This window comes from Pezoporus occidentalis, unplaced genomic scaffold (assembly GCF_034315485.1).
Source record: "Pezoporus occidentalis ecotype Australia unplaced genomic scaffold, CSIRO_AGI_Poc_V1 ctg8, whole genome shotgun sequence".
NCBI classification, from domain to species: Eukaryota; Metazoa; Chordata; class Aves; order Psittaciformes; family Psittacidae; genus Pezoporus; species Pezoporus occidentalis.
Window position 1 is genome coordinate 3,144,155 of NW_026916158.1, and position 23,055 is coordinate 3,167,209.

Here is a 23,055-nt window from a genome sequence, read left to right on the forward strand (position 1 = left end):
TGTATTCAAGATCTTCCAGTACTTTCACACGAGTCAGCTAAGGTAAGTAGAATCATGCAAGCAGCAGACAATTTGATGAGTTGTAGTCACTCAAGAACAACCAGGGGATACTGAAGCAGAGAAAGCTCATGGAAAGATACAACCCGCAGATGACTAGTTATCATGAGAAGAAAATCTGGAAGACAGGTAGATCCATATCTCATTGTTCTGTTTTCAATTTGCAGCGTGAATGCATATCTGTCCACGTTGGTCAGGCTGGTGTACAGATTGGCAATGCATGTTGGGAATTGTATTGTCTTGAACATGGAATCCAGCCTGATGGTCAAATGCCTAGTGATAAAACTGTGGGAGGTGGAGACGATTCATTTAACACTTTCTTCAGTGAGACAGGAGCTGGTAAACACGTTCCCAGGGCAGTGTTTGTGGACCTAGAGCCAACTGTTGTTGGTATGTACCCAACATTAAAGACCTTCAGTATAAAAGTAAAGAGTCTTTTTTTTTGTTTTGGTTTTTGGTTTGTTTTTTTGTGGTGGTGGTGGTTTTTATTTTTGTGTGTGTGTGATCAGAACCCTATAGTCTGAAAGATGTGTGTCTGCATGCTGTTTTGACATTTGAGGTTATTGTTACTTGAAAGAAATTATGTTCTACAGGTAACAACATTTGGAAAACTGCAAAACTTTTCGAGGGTGCTGCACTGCACACAGAGTTTCATTCAGTTGCTATCTGGAATCTTGTCTGCACCTGTAATGTAGATTTTCTGAGTGAACCTCTTTTCAGGAACAAATACTGTTCTATGAATGGCTGATGCCTTCCCCTAAACAAAAGAGCTGAAGTTGTGCCAGCTCTCTAGTCTAGTCAGGCAAGCTGTTTGTAGTCAAGGATGCTGTCTACATTCTTTCGACATGAGCGCTTAGTGCGTAGTCACTAAGTGGCATACACAGAACTGAACAGATTGAATCTATGTTGTGGTAATCTGTTTTCTTACAGATGAAGTACGTACAGGCACATATAGGCAGTTATTCCATCCTGAGCAGCTCATTACTGGGAAAGAAGATGCAGCCAATAATTATGCCAGAGGCCATTATACCATTGGAAAAGAGATTGTTGATCTAGTGCTAGACCGCATTCGCAAACTGGTACGAATTCATGCTGCAAGTCCATATTTAAAATAATTGGTACAGCTCTACAGCTGTCTATAACAGTGGTTTGATGTGGTTTCTTCCCTGAGAATTTTGTGCATAGTTTATTGTTTAAAATTCAGTCTTCTTGCTCCTGCCCCCGGTTAAATAAAAATGTAGTAAATAAAACTTACTACTTTCTCCCCCAGGTTTTGAAATACCAGTATTTGAAAGTATTTTAAGGATACCTCAGAAACATAAAAGCCTTAAACAAGTGTGACAATGCTGTTACACTTTATTATTTGTAATTTTCAGTTTGATTTCATGCCCATTGTAAGTGGTGCAAAATAGTACCCTCGACCTCAGATTTTGGTTGAATACTTAAAAAATAAAATGGCTGATGCTGCACTGAGAAACTCATATAGGATCATGTGATTCAGAATTAAATGGTGATTGTCTTTCAATTTTTGTAATTTTAAATAACTTGTTTTCAGCATCTGATACTTGCTGAAAGCCAGAATGGGAACAAATGTATTCTAAAGATAAAACCTAGCTGTAATTTATAATAATTTATCATAGTGGTGCTCAGCTGCTCTTGCTTACAGTAGAATTAAAATGGCATTACAGCTAATAAAGCAATTTGTAAATAGTAAAATACTCCTATTCAGAAAAAGTTACACAGTGGCACTGGTACTTTTGAGTAAAAGGCACACAGGAAAAAAGGAAGACCACCTTTCGAGAATGCTGGGGGGGGTTATTATAAAAATCTAAAATATACTTAATAAGGAAATGCTGTTGAATGATTATTTTAATACTGCTTTCTGAAAAATACTTTCTTTTTTCACCACTCTTTTCCACCCCATTATAGGCTGATCTCTGCACAGGGCTGCAAGGTTTCCTTATCTTTCATAGTTTTGGAGGAGGCACTGGTTCAGGATTTGCATCTCTGCTCATGGAAAGGCTCTCTGTTGACTACGGCAAAAAGTCTAAACTAGAATTTGCGATTTATCCAGCACCACAAGTTTCCACTGCTGTAGTGGAACCCTACAACTCAATTCTAACTACCCATACAACTTTAGAGCATTCAGACTGTGCCTTTATGGTAGACAATGAAGCCATTTACGATATATGTCGTCGTAACCTTGACATTGAACGCCCTACTTACACTAATTTAAACCGATTAATTGGGCAAATTGTTTCATCCATCACTGCTTCACTGCGTTTTGATGGAGCCCTCAATGTAGATCTGACAGAATTTCAAACTAACCTTGTTCCATACCCACGAATCCATTTCCCCCTGGTAACATATGCCCCTGTCATCTCTGCTGAAAAAGCCTATCACGAGCAGTTATCTGTGGCCGAAATTACTAACGCTTGTTTTGAGCCAGCCAACCAGATGGTAAAATGTGACCCTCGCCATGGCAAATACATGGCCTGCTGCATGTTATACAGAGGTGATGTTGTTCCCAAAGACGTCAATGCAGCTATTGCTACTATCAAGACTAGACGTACCATTCAGTTTGTGGATTGGTGCCCAACTGGATTCAAGGTACTTGCAGTGCTTTTTAAGTGCTTAATGTTTGGTTTATTAGCAATTGCATAGTATTTAGAGGTAATAGTCATTCCAAAATGTTGTAATGTCTCTGTTAAATATTTTGATGAAGTGCAGAAGAACTGTCATTTGTTTTATTTGTTCATAACCATGGTGCTTTTTGATAACAGAAATAGGTCTTTGAGCCTTAGCACTCATACGGAAAACTTTTATGTGTTTTCTTGAAGGTGGGCATTAACTACCAGCCTCCAACTGTGGTACCAGGTGGTGACCTTGCAAAAGTGCAGCGGGCTGTGTGTATGTTGAGTAACACAACTGCTATTGCTGAAGCATGGGCTCGCCTTGACCACAAATTTGATCTCATGTATGCTAAGCGTGCTTTTGTGCATTGGTATGTTGGGGAAGGAATGGAGGAAGGAGAATTTTCTGAAGCCCGGGAAGATCTGGCTGCCCTCGAGAAAGATTACGAAGAAGTCGGCATAGACTCAGTAGAAGCAGAGGCTGAAGAAGGAGATGAGTACTTAGAAAACTAAGTCTGGCAAAATTTAGAGAAAGATAAAAAAAATTGCAGAGCCCTGTTTGTAGAACATCTGCTTGTTTGCCTGTTTTCAAATAAAGTTTTAAAGGTTCTACTTTCTATTTTTTTTTTCTTCTTTACTATGTATGTGCATCCTTGCTAAGTAAAGATCATTTGAGATGGTGTATTTCTGTAGTATCTTGTCATGTGCAGAAAAACTCGGGAAACTAAACGCATCCCTGGGATGCCAACACATTCTGAGAGCTTCTCCATCTCCTTTATTTTTGGTTTTCCACAAGCAGGAAACCGCTTCTGCTTCAGGTTGTTATAGCACTAGTAACACTATTACTATTCCAAGCCTGTCTGCATGATCCAAAGGAACCTAAATTTTCTGAAGATGTTTAAGTATCCACAGTTAACTAATACTGTACTTCTGACTAGTTATGGCAGATGCCATTACACTTTCAAATGGAACTAGCACTTAATACCTTTGCTAAGGACATAAAACTTCATCACTGAAAAGTGTTTAAAACTACAACTGGAACCCACCCCACTACCTCCTGCATTTGATTCACATAAAAAATAGATGTGTAAGTTTCTTACCTGCTTTAAGAATATTGTCAGGTTTTTTTTATGTTCCTACATTTGCCTTGTGAAGAAAAAAATATACCCCCCCAAAAAAAAAACCCACCCCAAAAATTGATATCCTTTAATGGGTATGTTCAAATGACTATAGCTTTATATGCATTGGAAACAGTTAACTTGTAGGGCGCTTGGCTGCTGATCTGCCGTGTTCAAATTTTCAGTCCTAAATCCCGAAGAGAAGAAGAAACTAGTGTTTTGGGGTTTTGGAGGTTTAGTTTTGTTTTTTTTCCCTTCCTGTTTTCAAGAAAACCAGGAGAGAGAAAAAGGGGTTACATATACTAAACATACCCTGAAGTGAATTATTTTCAGAAGTTCCTGTAACCAGCATCTGTAGAGCATGCTCTGTATGCACAGTTTACAGAGTTCTAAAAGAACGAACCGCTGTACCAAAAATCGGTTTTGGTTCAGAAGACGGAACGGCCCCAGAGGGCACCGGCCCCACAAGTGAGGCACAGCCTTCTCCGTCCCGTACTACTCAGTACCGACCTCTTCCATGCGCATCACACCCTTCACCAGGTCGCTTCCCGCGCCGGGCGCTGCGATCCTAGAGGATGCCCGACCATGCTAACGTGAAGTTACGCCAGCGCTACACAGAAACGTGTGTGCAGCGCCCCACAGGACGAGCCGTCGGCTGACGGCGAGTGCAGTCCCGGCGCTGCACACATTCACTTCCCCACTCGACCACCCGGTTTCGCCGCGGGCCGAGAGGAGGCTTCGGTCGCTGCGCGCGCCGCCGCCGCCGTACGGTGCGGAAGCGAAGGGCGCCGCAGGCGCTTCTCGCCGGGGGTGCTCCCGTGCTCTGTCCGCGGCGGGAGTGCAGGTTTTCAGGGACCATGGTGCAGCTTTACAACTTGCACCCGTTCGGGTCGCAGCGAGTAGTGCCCTGCAAGCAAGAGCCGGCCCATTTCTGCTGCGGCCGCGACGTACTGTTCGTGGCCAGCGCGGCGGCCAGCTGCAGGGTGGAGGTGTTCGCCCTGCGCGACCAGGGTCGCTGTGAGCCCCTAGGCTCCTTCGCCACGCTGGGCCCCGTCCTGCGCATGGCGCACAGCCAGACAGGTCAGTGTGCTTCGCCGACGGGCCTGGAAGCGCTCGGCTGCGGAGGCTCGGACGCCTCCATAGCGGGGAGCGGCCTGGGGGCTCTGCCGGGTGGAGGCGCTTGGTCTGGGCCGGCCCGGCCCGGCCCGGCCCTAGCTGGGCCCGGGGGAGACGGCGGCGGGCCGGAGGAGGTGGGGATGGCGGGGATTAAGGCCCAGCAAAGCGCTGGCTGCCACGGGCCGGGCGGCATAGGGCTGGCGCTTGCAGAAGCGCCAGCTTCTGCAATGTACTGGTTTGAGAGCTATGCAATGGGCTGGGAGTCCTCGGGCTAGTGGGAAGTGCAAAGGCAGCACATTGAGTTTTTTTCCGTCTTGCCCTTTTTATTGTTTTTTTATTTCGGAGCACGTGTCGGGCGGTCAGTGCAGTCGATCCCACAGCTCTTCATGGGTCTGAGAGTTACCCTGCTCTTTAGAGAACAAAACATTTTCTTCATAGTGAATATTCTGAGGGGGAAAACACCTCGACTGCAATCACAGTTTGTAAAGTGGATTCACTTGGGAGTTAGTCTGGACCTAGACCTAGGAGTTCTTTTATTTTTAATGATGCGTGAAGTGTGTTCCACCCAACAAAGAAACTTGTACTCCAGATTTCATTGGAGAAAAATTGGTGAAAATGGGTTTTGGAATTTCATGTAAGAGCTGAGAATTTAAGATGTTCTTTGCAATGTACTGTAGCAGGTAAAGAGCTCAAAACCTATACCTATTCCATAATAATAATATATCACTATCACTGCTTTCTTTTAAGGAGACTATCTGGTGACAATTGAAGAAAAAAGCAAAGCAACTTTCCTCAGAGCATACGTGAACTGGAGATGCATGTCTGCAGGGAGTTCTCGTGTTTGTGTTCGGATGGTTGGTCACAAGATGGAAGAGTCATACAGTGAAACCTTAAAAGAACAGATGTCAATTGTGGAAATGCCACTTTCAGATCCTCCACTCTGCATTTCATGCTGTCCTCTAAATGGAGATCTTCTTGTGGGCTGCAAAAATAAACTAGTCATGTTCTGTTTGAAATACCTGTTTATAAACCAGAATTTGACTGTGTTAGACTTTGAACGCTCCTTAATTTTACACATTGATAACTTCATTCCTGCTGAAATTGCATTTTGTGCCCGACATATAGCCATAACAACAGAGCTGGATGTTCTGATCCTGAAACTGGAAGTGGTCCAGCAAAGTGCAGACAGGACAGAGCAATGTGCACATAGCGTTAGTACACTAGAAAAGCCTGTGGATGGAGGTAAGTACAAAAAAATTATTTTTTAATTTTTTTTTAAATTTCCAAGAATCTTCTGGTTTGTGTTATTCTAAAAGTAGAGAATTGCCCTTCAGAAAATATTTGCAAATCATCTTAGTACTGTCAGCTGGATATTCTAGTACATGGAGAGTTATACCACCTGCTGTTGGAGGTAACTCTTAAAATATGCCATCATTCTGCAGGTGCTTTCAGGATAGTGCAGTCTCTACAGAGATAGAATTAGGACCCTGTTTTGGGGTGCTGCCATGGGCCAAAACAGCAGTAGTTCAGTGTGCTATGTTCAGAAAAATTATTGTTAGTGTCACTGCCCAGATAACTGTGTCTCTTCTAAGGGGCCAGTGGGAGGCCAAATGGAGGAAGCATGTAATGAACCTTTAAGTCAACCATGTGTATTGGCTTACACAGTGTCGGTGCATATGCACTCTTGTAACTGTTATTAACAAGACTCAGAACCTGCATAAACAAGGTGTCAGCAAATTCTCTTTTTTCAGTCCTTTGTGTTATTCAGGGGCTTGCCTTAGAATCCTAGAAATCGCAGAAATAGATTTACCCAAATAGGTTGCATTCCTGTGTATTGCAAAAAATCAGTCCCTATGGAATCAGTTCCCACATTTCCGTAAGTATCAGCTGAATACCAACAAACCTGAGGAAAATCCTTCCTTTATAATTGAAGAAACTTCAAAAGAATGGTATTTTTGAACTGGACACTGTACCAAAAAAAAGGGGAAAGCATAAACTGGAATGTTCTTAACTGAGTGAAGATGGATCTTAACTGAGATAGTGGCATCCTGCACCTAGCTGGTTTTATTCCTAAAAACTAAGAAGAAAAGTTCAAATTACTCTTGAGTGCTGTTAGGATTTGCTTTCCAGACCATAAGTGAGTTTAAGATAACACAACTTTCTATTGTAGCTGCCTTTTCCTTCTGAAAACCTCTTCAGCCAACATTATTTGAGGGCAGCCATTTGCAGCACAGGTTGCCCTGGACTTGCCTTCTAATGAACAGTTTACCTGTTCTTTCAGAAGTCTTCACTCTTGGGTATTGAGATTGTTGAAGCCTAAGTAAAGGATTGTTCTCATCTTCTAGCATAGGTGTTTTCAAAATCTCATGGTTTGATGAAGCCAGTGCTAGTTAGGAAGCTGTAATTGAAGTATTTAATTGATACTGTGTCATATAATTTTGTTACTGCTAAATGGAATGGCTTAAACAGGTAATACAGCATTTTCTTTGTTAAGGTGTGAAAGGTGAAGGCCCTTCAACACACACTTTGCAGCTAGAATTAGATGAGTTCATCATATGTCAGAAGCCAGCAGAACTGCTTGGGGAAGAAAGTAAGCTATGTGAGATACCCATCACACTGGAATACACAGAGTTACCTACGGAAGACACAAAGTGCTTCCAAGTGCGGTATCTGCTTTTCAGGTATTTCAAATGTATTTTGCCCTTTACAGGCTAATTCTGTACACAAAACCAAAATGAGCTGTGGCTCACATCTTGTGGAAATTAAAATCCTAGCATTTTGACATCTGGGGTTTTTATAAGGTTGGAGTGGTTTTTGTGCTGAGGAAATAATGTGATACCAGAGAAAGTCCATTTTTTTAATAGAGTGGAATATTTCAGTTGGAAGGGATCTGCAACAATAATCCAGTCTAACTGCCTAACCACTTCAGGGCTGACCCATTGTTAAAGCATATTATCCCTAGCTGTGCTGTGAGCTTCTTGGCGTTGCCATGCTAATTACATTGGTAGTATGAGTGCATGTTGTTGAGTATAAAACATCAGCTATGCCTTTTTAGCTCGTGCTGTTTACTTGTCCAGAGTAGCTCATAATAATTTCTCACAGGGGTCCTGGTGTTCTTTTGGGTTCTTTTCTCTAGGTGTTTTACACCTGACCAGTCACCTTTTGGGTTCTGTGAAGACACAAAGCTGCACTCTGTTCAGCTGCTTCCTGTATATCAGACAGGTATATGGACATGCATGGATGCATTATGGCCTGTGTCACAGGAGATCTGGGAATGGAAAGAGCTTCTTTGTATATTCTGTTCTGTAGACTGTATCTGTATCATTTGTTTTTAAATTAAGTCTTTCTTTCCTTGAAAATGATTTAAACTGAGCTTTTATTAAAAAATCTTTTAGTTTCTCCATGTTCTGCATAAACCTTGAACTAAAGTACCAATTTGCCACACCAAAAGAGGGAGACTAAACCAGCTTTTATCAGTTTCTCTAGTTATAACACTGAGTTATTTTACGTCACAAAACAGTCACTCTTTAAATTGCATAACAAAATTATCCTCAGTGTTAGAAGATATTAGGCTGCCCCTCATTAGTCAACAGTGGAAATCATAGTAGTAAACTTTAATAATCATTAAGATACAGTTTACCTTTCTTCCAGGCTTTAATTAAAGTTTTAATTAAAGGGATGAATGTAGATTTAGGGGTTCACTAATCACAGTAGCTCAAGCCACAACAGACCTGCGGAAAAATTTGATGCTGTATGTTATCAGTCATAACTGACTGCTCACCCAGTCTGGGATTGTTTGCCTGATAAGTTGTGAAGTCTCATTTAAGTTGCAGCTGACTCAAAAGAACAAGCTACTTGCCATTACTCCAGCTGTCTTATGTTCTCTTGTGATTTACTTTGACAAGAGGGTCTGTAGAATGTGAACACAGCATTTACCTGCCAAAGCAGCTCTATAAATAAATTATGCCATTTCCAGTCTTTCTTTCCCTTAATTGAGGACACTTATTTTGGTGAGTTGCAGCTCTGGATGACCATTCATCCCAGCTCACACGTAGTTGTCCAAGATCACGCTGATCATTCAGTCCATGGATGTTTGTGATGAATCTGACAGGACTCAGAGATGTGGTGACCCCTCTAGAATGTCTTCACTTAGTGGTACAGTCACACTTTTGTTAGAAATGCCTCCAAATGAGATAACATGGCATACACATTTGCAGCCTGTGCACTGATCCAGCGTGTACACTGGTCTTCATATAGTACTTTTTCTCTTCACTAGCTACTAACAAAACCAGTCTGCAGCCTGGGCAGGTTTGATAGTATATTTTAGGTATCAGGCTTGCAAAGGAATTGCTAGCTTTTGATTTATGAGGTATATAAAATGCTTTTCTTATTGTTATATCTAGGAAGTTCTATGACAGCCCATGAGGAAACTGAGATCAAGAAAGAACTACTGAGTCTCTTCTGCTTTTTCTCTTTACCTCATGTTGGATATCTCTACTCTGTTGGGAAGTTAGTAGAACTGATTTCTACTTACCAATATTCAGAGAAGTCAGAGCAGGCAGTTCTCACTTCACAGTTCCTGCATGTCATTACAAGGTACAAGGTTTATGATTTTGCTGGTGGTATTACTGGTTTTCTATTCTGCTGTCTTTTTTGCATGCCCATTCAAGGCCCATTTCTACAAAGGGGAAAGATCTGATTCTCTATAGCTTTGGCTACTTGACTTGAGTAAGTCTTCTTTTTTTTTCCTTCATCGTTGTGGTTTCATATTTCCCTCTAGTGAGAACCTGCAGTGCTTCACAGTGCGGTGCAGTGCAGCAGCAGCTCGTGATGAGGATCCGTATATTGATACGACCGTGAAGGTGGGGGCAGTAGTATGGCACTTAGTTTTCTTATGTTTCCTTATGAAATCCCATTAGTTTCTATTAGCTGAACCAATAAAATACCATAAGAAATTAGTACTTCAATCTGCGGCATATTATATTTTAGTGGTCTACAAATGTCTCAATGACACAATCCATTATTGCTGTTTAAGATCCATGCCGTTAGTGCTGTGTTTTCAAAAACATCAAAAGCTATAAAGTCATGTATATTTTTAAACTAAATTCTATGCTTTGCTGCATAAATCTGAATGAAGGGTACAGTTTTCCCGTATTGTAACTGATGATGTTTCTCAAGTATCCTTGAAAAAAACAGTTTTTGTAAGAGGAGTGTAGACACCTGAACAGTCTCTGCTATCAGTTACCAACTGAAATCAAGACTTTTATAACCATGTCAGGTAATTTTTTACAACTTGGCCAAATTCAAACTATTTTGTACTGTTTTCCATGTAAGGCATCTCCCTCAGGGTCTGTTAATTTGAGACACAGCTAAAACTGCAGTTGCTTTGAAGAGTGAAATGATTTTTTGTTTACCCATTGTTAAATGATTTATGTCATAGTTTTGTGATTATTTTTATTTGTAAGTGAAGCACTTATAGTAAAGCCAGTGAATGTTTTTATTGTCATTGGAAAAAGGTTACCTCTTCATATTTTTTTTACTTTTCATTTAAAGACTCAAACTACATGCTAACTGAAATTACAAAACAATCACTTCCCTTTATAGGCTTGTCCGCCTGTCACACTGGATGTCTGCACATTAAGAATGCAGCTTTTTATAGGACCAAGAGCTATCTGTCATTTCAAAAACCATATAATTCTTTTGACTAAGGCGGACACAGAAGATATTACTGAAAGAAGAAAGCCTACAAGAAAGATGCTGTAAGGATTTGTGTCTCTTGGGGAGATAGTTATTTGTAGCTCTGTGTACAGTGCTCAGTTTGTGGGTGTTGGAGTTGAAGAGAGGTTCCTTTCGAAGAAGTGGAGATAATTTCTAGTTAATGCATGAGAACAAGAAACCAAGCATTTTTTTTTTCAATTTTACTGTATTAACTGAATTAGAAGAAATAAGGATAGGGTCACAGATGCTTGAAATTAACAAAGTAAGTCACTCAAGTTTGTAAAAAACTTAAGTTTTATAAGGAATGTTAAAATAACAAAACTTGTTGTAACACAAAATGAAAATATCTTACATTTGGCTAAGGGTTATTTCCAAGAAAAGTTACAAATACCACTATAGTAATCCATGACAAAAGAAGGATCATATTTTGGCCTAAGATGTTCTTAAAGCGTGCATGTAGCTAGAGGCATCTTTGTGAGAACTGCTATTCCTGTTCTTTTTTGAGGGCCTTTCATAAAACAGCTGAACGGCCATACTAAAACAGCTATTCAGAAATCACATTTATTTAAGTCAGTTCATTAATAAAATTGGGACAGCTATACTTGATTGAAGAGTTACTTGAGTCAGTATTTCTTAAAGCCTAGAACAGTATTCAGGAGACGATGAGGATAACCCAGCAAGGAGAATGGTGATTCAAAATACTGTTATTTTCTGCGTATAAAATACAGTTTCTTCTGCCAGTTGTGTTGTTTCAAAGATTATCGTTGGCGTTTGAGAAAGATAGACATTACAGACCTAGCCAGTATTTTTACATCTAAATTACAAAGTTTGTGATGTTTTTTGGCTCCATAATGTTTATTTGGAGACTGAAATCTCAACTTTTCTCCTTCTCTCTAGTTCCAGAAAGGCTGACAGCATCAAATCACGAACAAATTCTGAGTCAGAGCCTGGTTGGAATTTATATATTATAAACACTGTTTCAACCATTCAGCTTTACAGAGAAATGGTATTGCCCATCTCCTGCTTTTGTGGTTTGGTGACTAAAATTAAGTGCTGTTAATTAACCTCTGGTGCATGTCATTGCTGGATATAAAGTAATGTATTTCTCATGAACAGCCCCTAATCCTATTTCACATGGCTGCTGCCCTCGTTAACGCTGTTCCTGTGTATTCTTAATTTTTGCCAGCAGCCTAAGTATATCCTGTGTCTGTTCTAGGTAGATTATAGTAGAACCTATGAAAATGTAAAAACTGAGAGTTGCATCCATCTGCTAAGTGAGGCTCACTTACTGGTCAGAGCAGCTATAATGGACCCTCATTTCTTTAAATCAGATGAGAAAGAAGAAATTCTAAGAGCATTCAGAGAAAGTTGTGCTGCCTTAGGAGACTGCTACAGCAGGTATGTTCTAGATGACAAAGTGATATAGGTGAGCTTCTGTTTCCAGTAACATAACCTTAGAACTAAAATCAACAATTCTTTATCATTTTACACTAGTATTGCATATATAAATCTTTACGTTCTATGAGAACAACTTTATCTAGTAATCTCTTCAGTATCTTGTCTTTATTGTCATTGAGCACACAATATATTACATTGAGCTATATATATGAGCTATGTATTTGCAGATACTGGTGGGTCTGCAACCTTGTTTGATGTATTATTTTAGTTCCTACAGTGATGGCAAAAGTATTTCCTTTAGTTGTTTTGTTTTGGGTTTTTTTCCTTCTCTATTGCCTTTAGGTTTGACACAAAGGATTACCACCTTGCTTTGCCATACTACAGAATGTCAGGTTTATCCATGACTGAAGTTTTAAAGAGACTAGTTTCAGAAGGTGATGAAGTACATACGTATGAGAGAGGATTTATATTTTACTTAACTCACTCTCTTAATGAAGACTTAAATGAAGAATTAAGTAAGGTAGGAACAAGTTGAGTATTTTCTTAATCTGTTTAGTTCTGATTTTAAGAACTGTATAAAATTTTAATTAAATTCCCTTTGAAACTGCTGAGCTGCTTATTTAATTTTATCATTGTTCTTTTTCACATATTTTTTATTCTCCAATTTTTATTGTCAAAACAGCAGCACCTGTGCTGCTTTGGGCTGTTTTCAAGCAACATAGTATGAGTTTGGCTATCATGATGCATGTTGCTAATGATCTGGTTCCTACTTGCACACAGGTTAGGAAAGCTTTGCCTCAAATTTCTTTCATCTCCCATTTCTGTAACAAAACAAACTCTTTCTGTAAATGTTGCCAAATCATACAGGTTGGTTAAACCAACTCACTGTGGTGGTGGATGTTCTCCTACCACCCCAGAATATGGGTTGAATCACTGCTGGTTAGAGATCCTTTACTTTTACCAGTGGGGAGGAAAGAAGAAGGCAAGGCACTGTGACTTGATATATAAGCTGTACTTGTCTGTTAAACTAAACAAAAAAATCCAACAACACTCTCCCTCTCCAAAGCAACAACAAACAAAACTGCAATACCTTCATATGCCATAGCAGAATGTATATCTAGAAAGGTCTAAACTGTCAAATGGTTTTCATTTCTACAGGAATCAGCAAATAAAGTTCTCCAAATATTCTGTCTTGCTGACCCTGTGCAGCTGCCTCATATCCTCTGCAGCCCCTGCATGAGAAATGTATGTCCAGTGACAGCTGTGAAGTACCTTCAGAAAGTAGAAAAGATTATGCCATCAGTGGTCCTGACGCTTACTAAGGCCTTCATGGCTCTGAAAATGGGAGACCTGACGATGTATGAACATGAGATGGACTCCTGTAAGGAGGTAAAGTATGTTGAAAGCATGAGCTATTCACATTTTGCAAAGCTCAGATCAGTAGATTTGGCTTTAAGTTGTATCTTACAGTAAAGAAACTTCCAGTCACTCTTCCTCCCGATATGCTGTAGAGCCTCCACTGAATATTTGCAATTAATTACAGTAGAATCAAGGGCTGGCATATGCTGGGACTGCACTGCATACCCTGCAGGTATGGTAGTCTTGGCAAAGCCTTACCAAGTAAGTGAAAGTTTTGAAGCTGTTAATTCTTGCTAAATTAAATGCTGTTTTCTGGGGTGTAGCACAAGCTCTGCAGAGCCAGTGCTCTTCAGCACTATGGCAGGGTTGTATAGTAGCATTTTTACACCCCTGTAGATGTAATTAATATGTGATACGCCCATGCAAAAAATGTATGCAAACAGCCCTTATAAAATTGCATTTGAAGCACAATGTCCATGGTGCACACAAACTAAAGTTTCTGTATACAGTTTCCCATGTTACATGGAATCATAGCACTTAACCCTTCGTAAGATCAGATCAGAACCTACTGCACTGCTATCAATGAATTCCACATCAGTGGGGCAAAAATGTTAGTGAAGCACTCTCTGTCACAGATGTTCACATGTGGTTTTAGACTGAGACCAGTCTGTAAATTACTTCTTGTTAAGGTTGGTCAGGACTGCTGAATATTAAAAGGTGACAAGAGCTTGAAATACAGACTCCTTCTGAGGCTGAGGTACTGGAGGTCTAAACACTCTTAAACTGATAGCTGTTCCAAAGTTAGATACCACACTTCAGTAGAAGTCCTGGAGGGCTTTCAAAGTTAGCAGTTTTTGAATTGCAGAGTGGGAGCTCTGGAGTGCTGTTTCACAAGTGATATTCAGCACTACCTGCTTTTGCAGGGTGATCCAGTGAAATTTTCATGTTGTGAGCAAAAAGAAACTTCCACATTTTGCTGCATGAATGTGATTTAGAGAATAAGGTGGTTGGTGTTTGGGTGTTGGGTTTTTGTTGGGCTTTTTTTCCTTCTTTTTAAGCTGACCTATCAAAGAATGTTCTGTTGCACCTCACCTTTAAAAAGCATTTTGTTACAAAGTAGAAAAAATAACAGTTTCAGAAAGATAAAGAAAGGAAAGATAGTTTGCATAGCAGGATGAAATCTTATTTTTCCTCCTAGGTCTGCCTTATATTTCTTGTATAGTTCATTTAATCTGCTTAGGCATCATTTGCCTACTGTCTTTCTAAGTGGAAATAGTAATAAGTCAAAATTTCTAAGTGGAAATAGTATCTTGTCATGCTCACCTTCAAAAGCACTCAGATGCCCAGAAACAACTTACTGTTGCATGTTTTGATCATTGTCTCAGGGGTATTTTCAAAATAAAAATCGATAGCAAAAGCAGTCTACTGAAATGTAGCAAAGTAGTCTGTTGACGTTTCAGCCAGTGATTTTGTACAACTCCGTGTGTATTGAGTGTCTTGGATTTCATAGTGAGATCTGTCTCCACATTTCAACAGCATGTTACTTTCAGTGTTCAGGTAACTGGCCTCTTGCTCAGAGTCACTGCTCTGGCATGTGGTTTGGAGCTCAGTCTCTGGAGAGCTATTCTGTAAATTGTAGAAAGGATTTATTTCCTTCCCCTGACTTTCCTTCATTTCATCTGTCTAAACTTCACTGCTTGAGGAAATACTGTGTTTGCTGAGTTGAAGTCATGCGGACTGAATTCTTTACATGATTTCTATCTGACTGTTTGTAGACAGTACTGGGTTGTGGCTTCATCGGGCAACCAAAGCTCTTGAGACAGTGGAAGGAAGGAACAGTTATGCCAACTGAATTTGCTGTTCACCTGAAGGAGACGCAACCTGGTTTGCTGGTGGCTGCCATTGTGGCTTTACATGAGAACAGTAAAATTGAACTAGAGGAAGCAGATACCTTTTTCAAGGTTGGCCTGTGATCATTTTTTGCTTCTATTTTTCTCATAATGGTGATATGGGTAAGCAAAGCAGCCTTGGTTGCCCCTTCACTCACCTTTCAGCATTTCTTCAGAAAGAGGGACATGAGGACTGGGAGATGAGCTCATGATAGATGCCTACAGAGTCAGAAACTGGACCTTCTGGAAAGAAATACTGGTTAAATCAAGAAAAAAAAATTGAAGTTTTTTGTTTTGACCTTGTCATTTCAATGCAGAATACCCTGATGTCAGAATACCCTGAAGCCATTGAAAGACTTCCTAGTAGTTTGGCTTCCTAAGGCTAGTGACATTTAACAAAATTTAGATAAATCATTCCATAAGCTCCTTTTGAAGAAATCATTAGGATTGAAACATAATTCTAAAGACTCAGACTTCACTATGAAGGTATAGAATGTTCTGTCTCAATTTCTGAAACAAGAGTGGAGTCTCTGCAGTTTATAAGAAGGATAAATAGAATTGTTTTCTGGTATCACTGAAGTTTTCTTTATTTAGACTGGGAATAGACCTTTTTTATTTACAATGAATAACATTGTTTGGATTAAAATCATGTACTCTTCAATGTAGGTATTCTGCAGTTCTGTATCTGCTACTGTGAAATAACCAGTATCAAAAATACCAAGTCATGAAGCTCAAATTGGAATGAGTGTTATTATTTAAAGCCAGTTGGAAACCAAGTAATGATGCTTTTCATTGTCATGCCAGTCCTTAAAGCATCTCACTTGTGGATCCTACCATTACAACCAACTGAGCTACACGGAATCTCTTATCATGGCCTTAAGAGTCTTCTTTTGAAGGCACCTGCTTGGCTGTTGGCATATAGAAATTTCTCCAAATTAGCTGTCTGTGAATAGTTGCTGACAGTGTGCTGGCATTTCTGACAGTGGAGTAAATCTTGGAAAATAAATCTATCATTTAGAATTGATTAGCTTAAAATCATTCCATGAACTTTTTACTTTGCCTAGCACTGTATTATGGAGAATGATAAGACAAAAAAGGAACCAAAATTCTAGTAAAAGTGAAAAACTGTTCCTCCTGCCTCTTCTAACTTCTGCTGCTAAATAATTACCATACTCTGTGCTAACTTGCTGTCTTCTAATGGTTTTATTCTTAGATGTTGTGTGGTAACAGAGAAAGCACTATTCCTCAGCTCTTGGTAGATTTCTGGGAAGCTCTTGTAGTGTGCTCTCAGAAAGAAATACTTCAGGAGCTTTTACTGAGGCTTACTTCTCAGTATGTTTCAAGAATATTGAAGAAGCAACTTCCTGAGACTAAGCCACTGAAAACAACAGAGGATCTGGTAAGTACACCACTCAGAGGAGGTTTTAGGACCACACTGTACCTCCAAATTCTATCCATATACTACCCTTAGTATTTTAGTTCTGGACAGTTTATCTCTTAAAAGAAACAAGACTGAAAGCAAGTAAGTTAGTGTGCAGTTACGAGATGATAGGTATTGCAGGCTCTGGGGACTCTGCTCTTTGGGGACATTTCAAATATACTTCCTACTGGAACCTCAGCTCTGGATAGAAATAAGGGTTAAAATGAAATGGTGGCCGCTTGTCAGGTGGAGTGTTTGCAGTTTTGCAAAGCTGACTAAATGAAAAAAGTGTGTGAAAGATGAATTTTAAAGTATTCTGAATGGGAAATCTGAAATACAGAATTAAATAGAAGATTCCAGTTCATCTGTTACTAAATTGTATGAACCAGAAGAAAGAGTAGATGTTATTCTAAATTTTCTTCACTTGTGGTGCATTTCAGATGGAACTGTCATTAACAGAAATACTTCTTTTATTGAAACTTGACTTTTTGTTGTGTAGATAAACTCCTGTAATCATTTTGGGTTGATTTTCCCGTGGGTAACATTCATAATGTCACTGGGATCTCCATCTGCTAAAGATTACAGTGAAGATATCTCAAAATTACAGGTATGAAACCTTTAAATCTTACCGTTTACAGTTTAGATCCATTCTGCAAATATTCATGTATGTGTAAACAACTTTTTTGAGCAGACTCCCCTTTTCCTCCCCCTACCTCTCTCCCCCCCCCAGGTTATCCAAGTTGAACTAAAAGTCCCATTAAAATGATAGCAGAAAAAAATACTGAAGAGATATGTTGACAATAATTATATTTGCAGGACACTCTGAACTAGCTTTCTTGGTTTTCAGTAGCATTTATTAAAGGAAATAGTATTTCAGAATTACTCTAATAAGTAAGGGCTTCTGTTCTAAGGTTATAGTTAGCATATTTTTTGCAAAGTTTGTCTTAAATCCAAACAATATGTTTTCTTCTTGCCTGCAGTCTCTTCTATGTAGTCAGTCAATCAACATAGCTTCAGCTCTGCCTGTCTTGGAGCCTCTGACAGAGGATGGCAATGTTGGCCTCACCATCCATGTTCTCTGCAATACCCGCCTAGGCAAATATGAGGAAGCCATTGACCAGCTTCTCGAAAGGTGTCCTGATGCAGCTGTATTATATGCTCAGCATGAGCTGAAAGGTGACAATCGGGTGAGCTACTTTTGTTAAAGTTGTTCAGTATTTTTTGGTTTGTTTTTTTCTGTTTTTTTTTGCATACAGATGGACTCTGGATGGATCAAATAGATCACCTTCAAACAAACTAAATTGCTAAGCTTGCTTTCAACTTCTTGCTTGGCATTTAAATTCCGTATCTCAGTTCCCACTGATTTTAATAGCATTCATTTTTTCCCAGTTTCTTCTGTGACTAGTAGATTTAAAGCGTAGTCTTTTCATGTGGCAGAGTGCCTTAAAATGGGAGAGTAGTATGTTCTTTATCCATCATAAATGAAGAACTAGCTAGTTTCTCACTAATCAGTGTTCTAAATTGTTTGACAGTGTTGCATAATGTGACATTTTAGTGATAACTGATAAAAGAACATGGTCCTTCAAATAAAGACACTTAAATATGTTCTTCCTGTGTTCTAGTGACATCTTCTGATACTATAACCTCAGAATGGTACTGGTGCACTAGTGGATTGTTCTTTATGGCCCATTTTCCACTTGGGCATCTACAGAGGTTTTATTTTGTGTCTGATTTTATTCCAGTGTTCCACAAGTGCAGAAGTTCACTCCACTGCCCATCACAGCTACTCAATTAACTGTACATGGTTTTGTTGGCCAGAGTTACCAAAGGTGATCATCTACCAGATGGCCATACTAGAATAGAACCCCCTTCAAAACCAGATCTGTGCTTTTTAGTCAGATCTGAAAATAGTTTTTTTGATTATTTCCACGTTAGTTAGAGTTGAATGGGATGCTGCAGTACAGCCTCTGAATTCAGGTAGAAGAAAATAATTAACCACATTTAAAAAAGGAAATTCCTTTCCCTCTCCATTCTTATCAACAAAATTCATAATTCACTACCACAGGTGTTGGAAGCTGACAGATTAGGTTAGGAGACAGAGCAGTGTTTATAGTAATGCTGTTCATCACTTTGCATGGAGTTGTTTGGAGGGATAATCCTTGATTTTCTGACTGCATTAGTCTTGCCAATTACGTGGTATTTTTAGCTTATAACCTTTTATATAGAGAGGCACTAAGGGGCGCTGTGTAAAAGCTTTTGAGTAGAAAAAGTTGGGACTGAAAATTGAAACATACAATGTGTGCAAAACCACTGCATGTCAAAGCAGTGTGTAAACTAACAAGTTCATCACAACCTACGTGTATTTGTACACATCTGAGCTTAGCTCAGTGTATATTTAACAGGTCTTTCATACTCTTACTTGTAGTTTTTGTTAATGTACACTTTTGCTGTGTGTTTTTTCTGGATTAGGCTGTATGGTGGAACAAGCTACTTCCTGAATTTTGCAAGAGAGCTAGACTTACTGGAAATGACTGCCCTGTTTTTATTTCATCACTGAAAGGTAAATCAGTGGACTGCAACTCAACTCCAGAAGCCTTTGCATGTCATCTGACATTCTAAACACTGTTCAGGCTAAGGACTACTGATATGATAATTTGGAAGGAAAAGGGAGCCTTTTTCTATAGTTAAAGCTAATACAGCTCAGCAGGCTTTCTAGTTCTTATCACAGCATTCTGCAAAGTACAGTGTGTTGCCTCATATAAAAATCATAGCATTCATTTTGTTTTAAAAACAGTTAAATTGTTGGAATCATACTGTTTCCATATAGGTCAAGAACAGACACCATTAAAAACTTATTAAATAGAGCTAATGGTTGGGGTTTTGTCCTAGGCTAAGCGACTATATGGTCCTATGCAATGACAGCTAACAGGCTCCTGTTGATAACCCAGTGAGCACTTAAGTGTGTATTGATGATGAGGTCACAGAGTGAAAAACCCCACAATGTGTTACTGTTAGAAGTGAAGAAACAAACCCTAGTAGTTGATGTAGTCCTATTGGTACATTAACAGGACATTAATAATACCATGTATAGCTGAGGGGCCAGTGTGTTTATTTTGACAGAATACAGAGATTGAATAAAGCGCGTATTTTTTTAAAATCAGTGTAATGCCAGAGAGCAGAAAAACAGCAGCACAGGTCCCCATGCCCTGTCATAAAATTCTAGTTTCTAGTGGTAGCACTGTTTTCATGTGGTTGCTGTGCTGTAATCAGTTGAGAAGATAATGTTAAAACGGCTTGGTCTGGTCCGAGAGGCTGCTCTCGGAACATCCCATTTTACAGATAGATAGTGCTGAGATAGAGTACTAGTACAGATTTCAGGGCTTCCTTTGCATTTGATACAAAACATGTGAAGTACTAGATCAGATTTCTGTAAGCATTAGTGCCCCATTTAGACCTGCTGAGTCAAGGCAGAGGTATAGTTTTAACCTAAGACATCATTTCAGTTTGTTTTTGAGATTTCCTGCAGTTGTATTTGCTCCCAAATTGGTGTGTCTCAAATGTCATTCCAGTTGCAATATTTAGATAATTTGATGACTTCAGTTAGTAATGATGTTAATATTTTTTCATTTCTTTTTACTAAACTGAAAATACTTAAACAAGATTTTTTTTCCTGTGCTCTGAGCAGAAACTTTATCAGTTGTTGCAATGGAACTGGAACTAAGAGATTTCCTCAGTTTTCTACCAGAGGATGGAACTGCAGCATTTTTCCTGCCACATCTTCTTCACTGCAGCCAGAGGAGGGTGATGACCTAAAACAACGGAAGCCTACTATGCACTCAAATACAAAGAATGTGACAGAATAAAAAAGTAAATGAAAACAAAACTACATATAAGGTACTGTAGGACTCCCCTCACATAAATCACCTTTCATTATTTCTCAGTTGAAACCTTATGAGAACTATTGAGTGACAGCTATTGTCTGAGGCAAAGCAACTCTTTTGAAGCTAATAGTAGTACACTCCGACAAAGGTCAACAAACCAGAATTACTGCCAGGTAGAACTGAATGGCAGTCAGCTGGACTGGTGAAAAAGTGACTTTTCAACTGTTAGGCAGGATCACATGTCCTCTCAAGGAGGGTGAACTTACAGCCAAAGCAGCTAAAAAATACAGACTGTACAGTACAATTGGACATTTGATGTTCAGCAAAAGTAAAGCAGAGAGTCAGACTTATTCTACGTTACTTAGTTGGATCACTGACCAGGGAGGAGGAGTTTAAATTCAGGCAGAGGTCTAACTGTGTGAGTAAAAAGCATGTGCCTTACTCCTCCAAGTGGAATTTGGCCCCACTTCATTTTGCAGCATAGACATTCCCTTGAATTCCAGTTGGTAAACCCAGTCAGCTGTTCTGGCATCTTAATTACGTACCCATGCAAGTGTTGCACTGAAAATGTTTTCATTTAGCAGTTCACAAAAAAAAGTCGTAATGACAAAGAGCGTCAAATTGAAACCGAAGTGTTTTCAAGGGCATGGAAGATACGGACTACTGCATGCTTGCTCTTTATTTTCTTTCTTCTGTTGTACTCAGTTAGTGGGAAAGTATTTGAAGTATACCTAGGCCAGAGATGCAGCTGAAAACTCTTACTACTTCTGGGTTGTTTTGTTAAACCTCTCAGGTAATTGTGCATGTATGTACTGATGTTTGTCTGTCTTTTGGGCAGAAACTATCCTACTGTTCCTTCAGCTGTAATTCAGTCGTAATAAACTGTTACTATGTTTATGACCTTCTTACTAATGCAGTTTGTTTTTTTGAGAATCTACCACAAATAGGATGACTCCATGATTCCATAACCATTTAAAGGCTTAATTAGCTGGCATTGCTCTGTGAAATCCATTTTTACAAAAGCTGTAAAGTTACTTAATGTAGAAGACAGTCAGAAGAGATCATCTGCAATGCAAATATATTAAAAAGAGAAAGGTAAAAAAAATAGTATCATTTCTCTGTAACATTACTGATACAGCCAAAGTCAGTGATCTGATTTACGAGTAAGGATTATGCTGGTTTCAGTAGAATCTTTCTACCTTAAAAAATGATAAAGCAATTTAGGCTTGTTACAGAAAAGCAATTTCATTTGTTCTAGTAGCTGTAAAGCCTAATATTTTGCTTGCCTGCCTGTCCCATAAATCCTTCCCTCTTGTTTGGCACAGGTCTAGGTAGAGTTGGGCTATTCAAACACACAACGGATGGCACCAACAATACCTGCTCTTACTGCTTTCATTTTTGACCAGTATCAGTCATGCACTAATACTGCTTCTTCCATCTGTCAAGAAATGCTTAATTTGCCTACTCCTGCCCTACATAACTGGCAAAAAAATGATTCCACTGCAGGACCTGTCTAAGATGCAACAAAACAAAGCTCTTAGGTGCAGCCGTCACCAAATTTTGCCCTTCACTGTCTGAATTTCATCAGGCTTATTTCAGCATAACTTTGTCTGTCTTGTAATTATTTTCGTAACAGAGAACCAAAAACATCTTGTGCAACCATGATCCCTCAAGCCAGTGCATCTTTTAAACATCTTGAAAGATGTTACTGGATAAAATGAGAAAATAATTCAATGGAAATAAAAAAAATTATTTTGTTAGGTGTTCAGTTACATGATAGTGTGTGTGTGTGTGTGTATATATGAAGTGTGAACCTATGCATAAAGTGATAACTAAATTCCTATTTTAAAAGCAATAGCTACTAGTATATTTGACCAGTAAAATGTGACAGCAGATACCCAAAACAGTCCTTCCTGTTACATAGGGTTGTTTACAATCTTTTTTAAAAAAAAGTACATTCCATTTCACTCTTCTGTGTCCCTCAGCAGTTAAATAACATGCACTAGGCATCACCTAGAATACGTTTAGATTGCAAGTTACTATTTTTATTTAGAGGAAAAGATACTTAGAAGCTGTTTTATCCAATCAGCTGTCTTAGCCTACAGCACATTTGTTAGCCATGGGCCACCAAATGAAATCTTCCAAAACACACATGGAAATGAATTGTCCAGGAGAGGGTATTTCTCAGGAAATGCTTTGCTGAAGGTAAACCATGGAGAATCACTGTGGTAAAATGTTTTCATCATTCTAGTGTGGCCCATGTACCTTTACTCTTGAACTGATCAAATAATCTTGGTAATAAACACTGTTTTTCTGTAAGGGAGAAAATAATAGCTTTTGTTACACACATTTCACCAGAAGAATAATAGTCTGCATGTGGAAAACAGAATGGAAAATTAGAGCCATAAGTCCTACTGTCTTCAAGGTATTGTGTAGTAGATTTTAGAATAGCTTTAAAATGCATTG

General features: G+C 39.1%; 2 protein-coding genes across 2 annotated transcripts; both read left to right on the top strand.

Moving 5' to 3' along the window:
* LOC134155605 (tubulin alpha-3 chain) lies at positions 1-3,307 on the top strand. Its single transcript, XM_062602962.1, has 4 exons — positions 1-447; positions 988-1,136; positions 1,987-2,667; positions 2,898-3,307. The coding sequence occupies exons 1-4, from the start codon at positions 129-131 to the stop codon at positions 3,201-3,203; spliced, it is 1,455 nt and encodes a 484-aa protein (XP_062458946.1). The 5' UTR covers positions 1-128; the 3' UTR covers positions 3,204-3,307.
* Positions 3,308-4,524: 1,217 nt separating this feature from the next.
* Positions 4,525-22,908, top strand: HPS3 (HPS3 biogenesis of lysosomal organelles complex 2 subunit 1). The gene is made up of 17 exons (XM_062603089.1): positions 4,525-4,888; positions 5,672-6,166; positions 7,419-7,605; positions 8,061-8,146; positions 9,328-9,520; positions 9,705-9,786; positions 10,529-10,683; positions 11,540-11,648; positions 11,859-12,040; positions 12,383-12,560; positions 13,199-13,429; positions 15,175-15,360; positions 16,502-16,687; positions 17,208-17,315; positions 17,689-17,895; positions 19,178-19,268; positions 20,394-22,908. The coding sequence occupies exons 1-17, from the start codon at positions 4,666-4,668 to the stop codon at positions 20,519-20,521; spliced, it is 3,027 nt and encodes a 1,008-aa protein (XP_062459073.1). The 5' UTR covers positions 4,525-4,665; the 3' UTR covers positions 20,522-22,908.
* Positions 22,909-23,055: the final 147 nt, after the last annotated feature.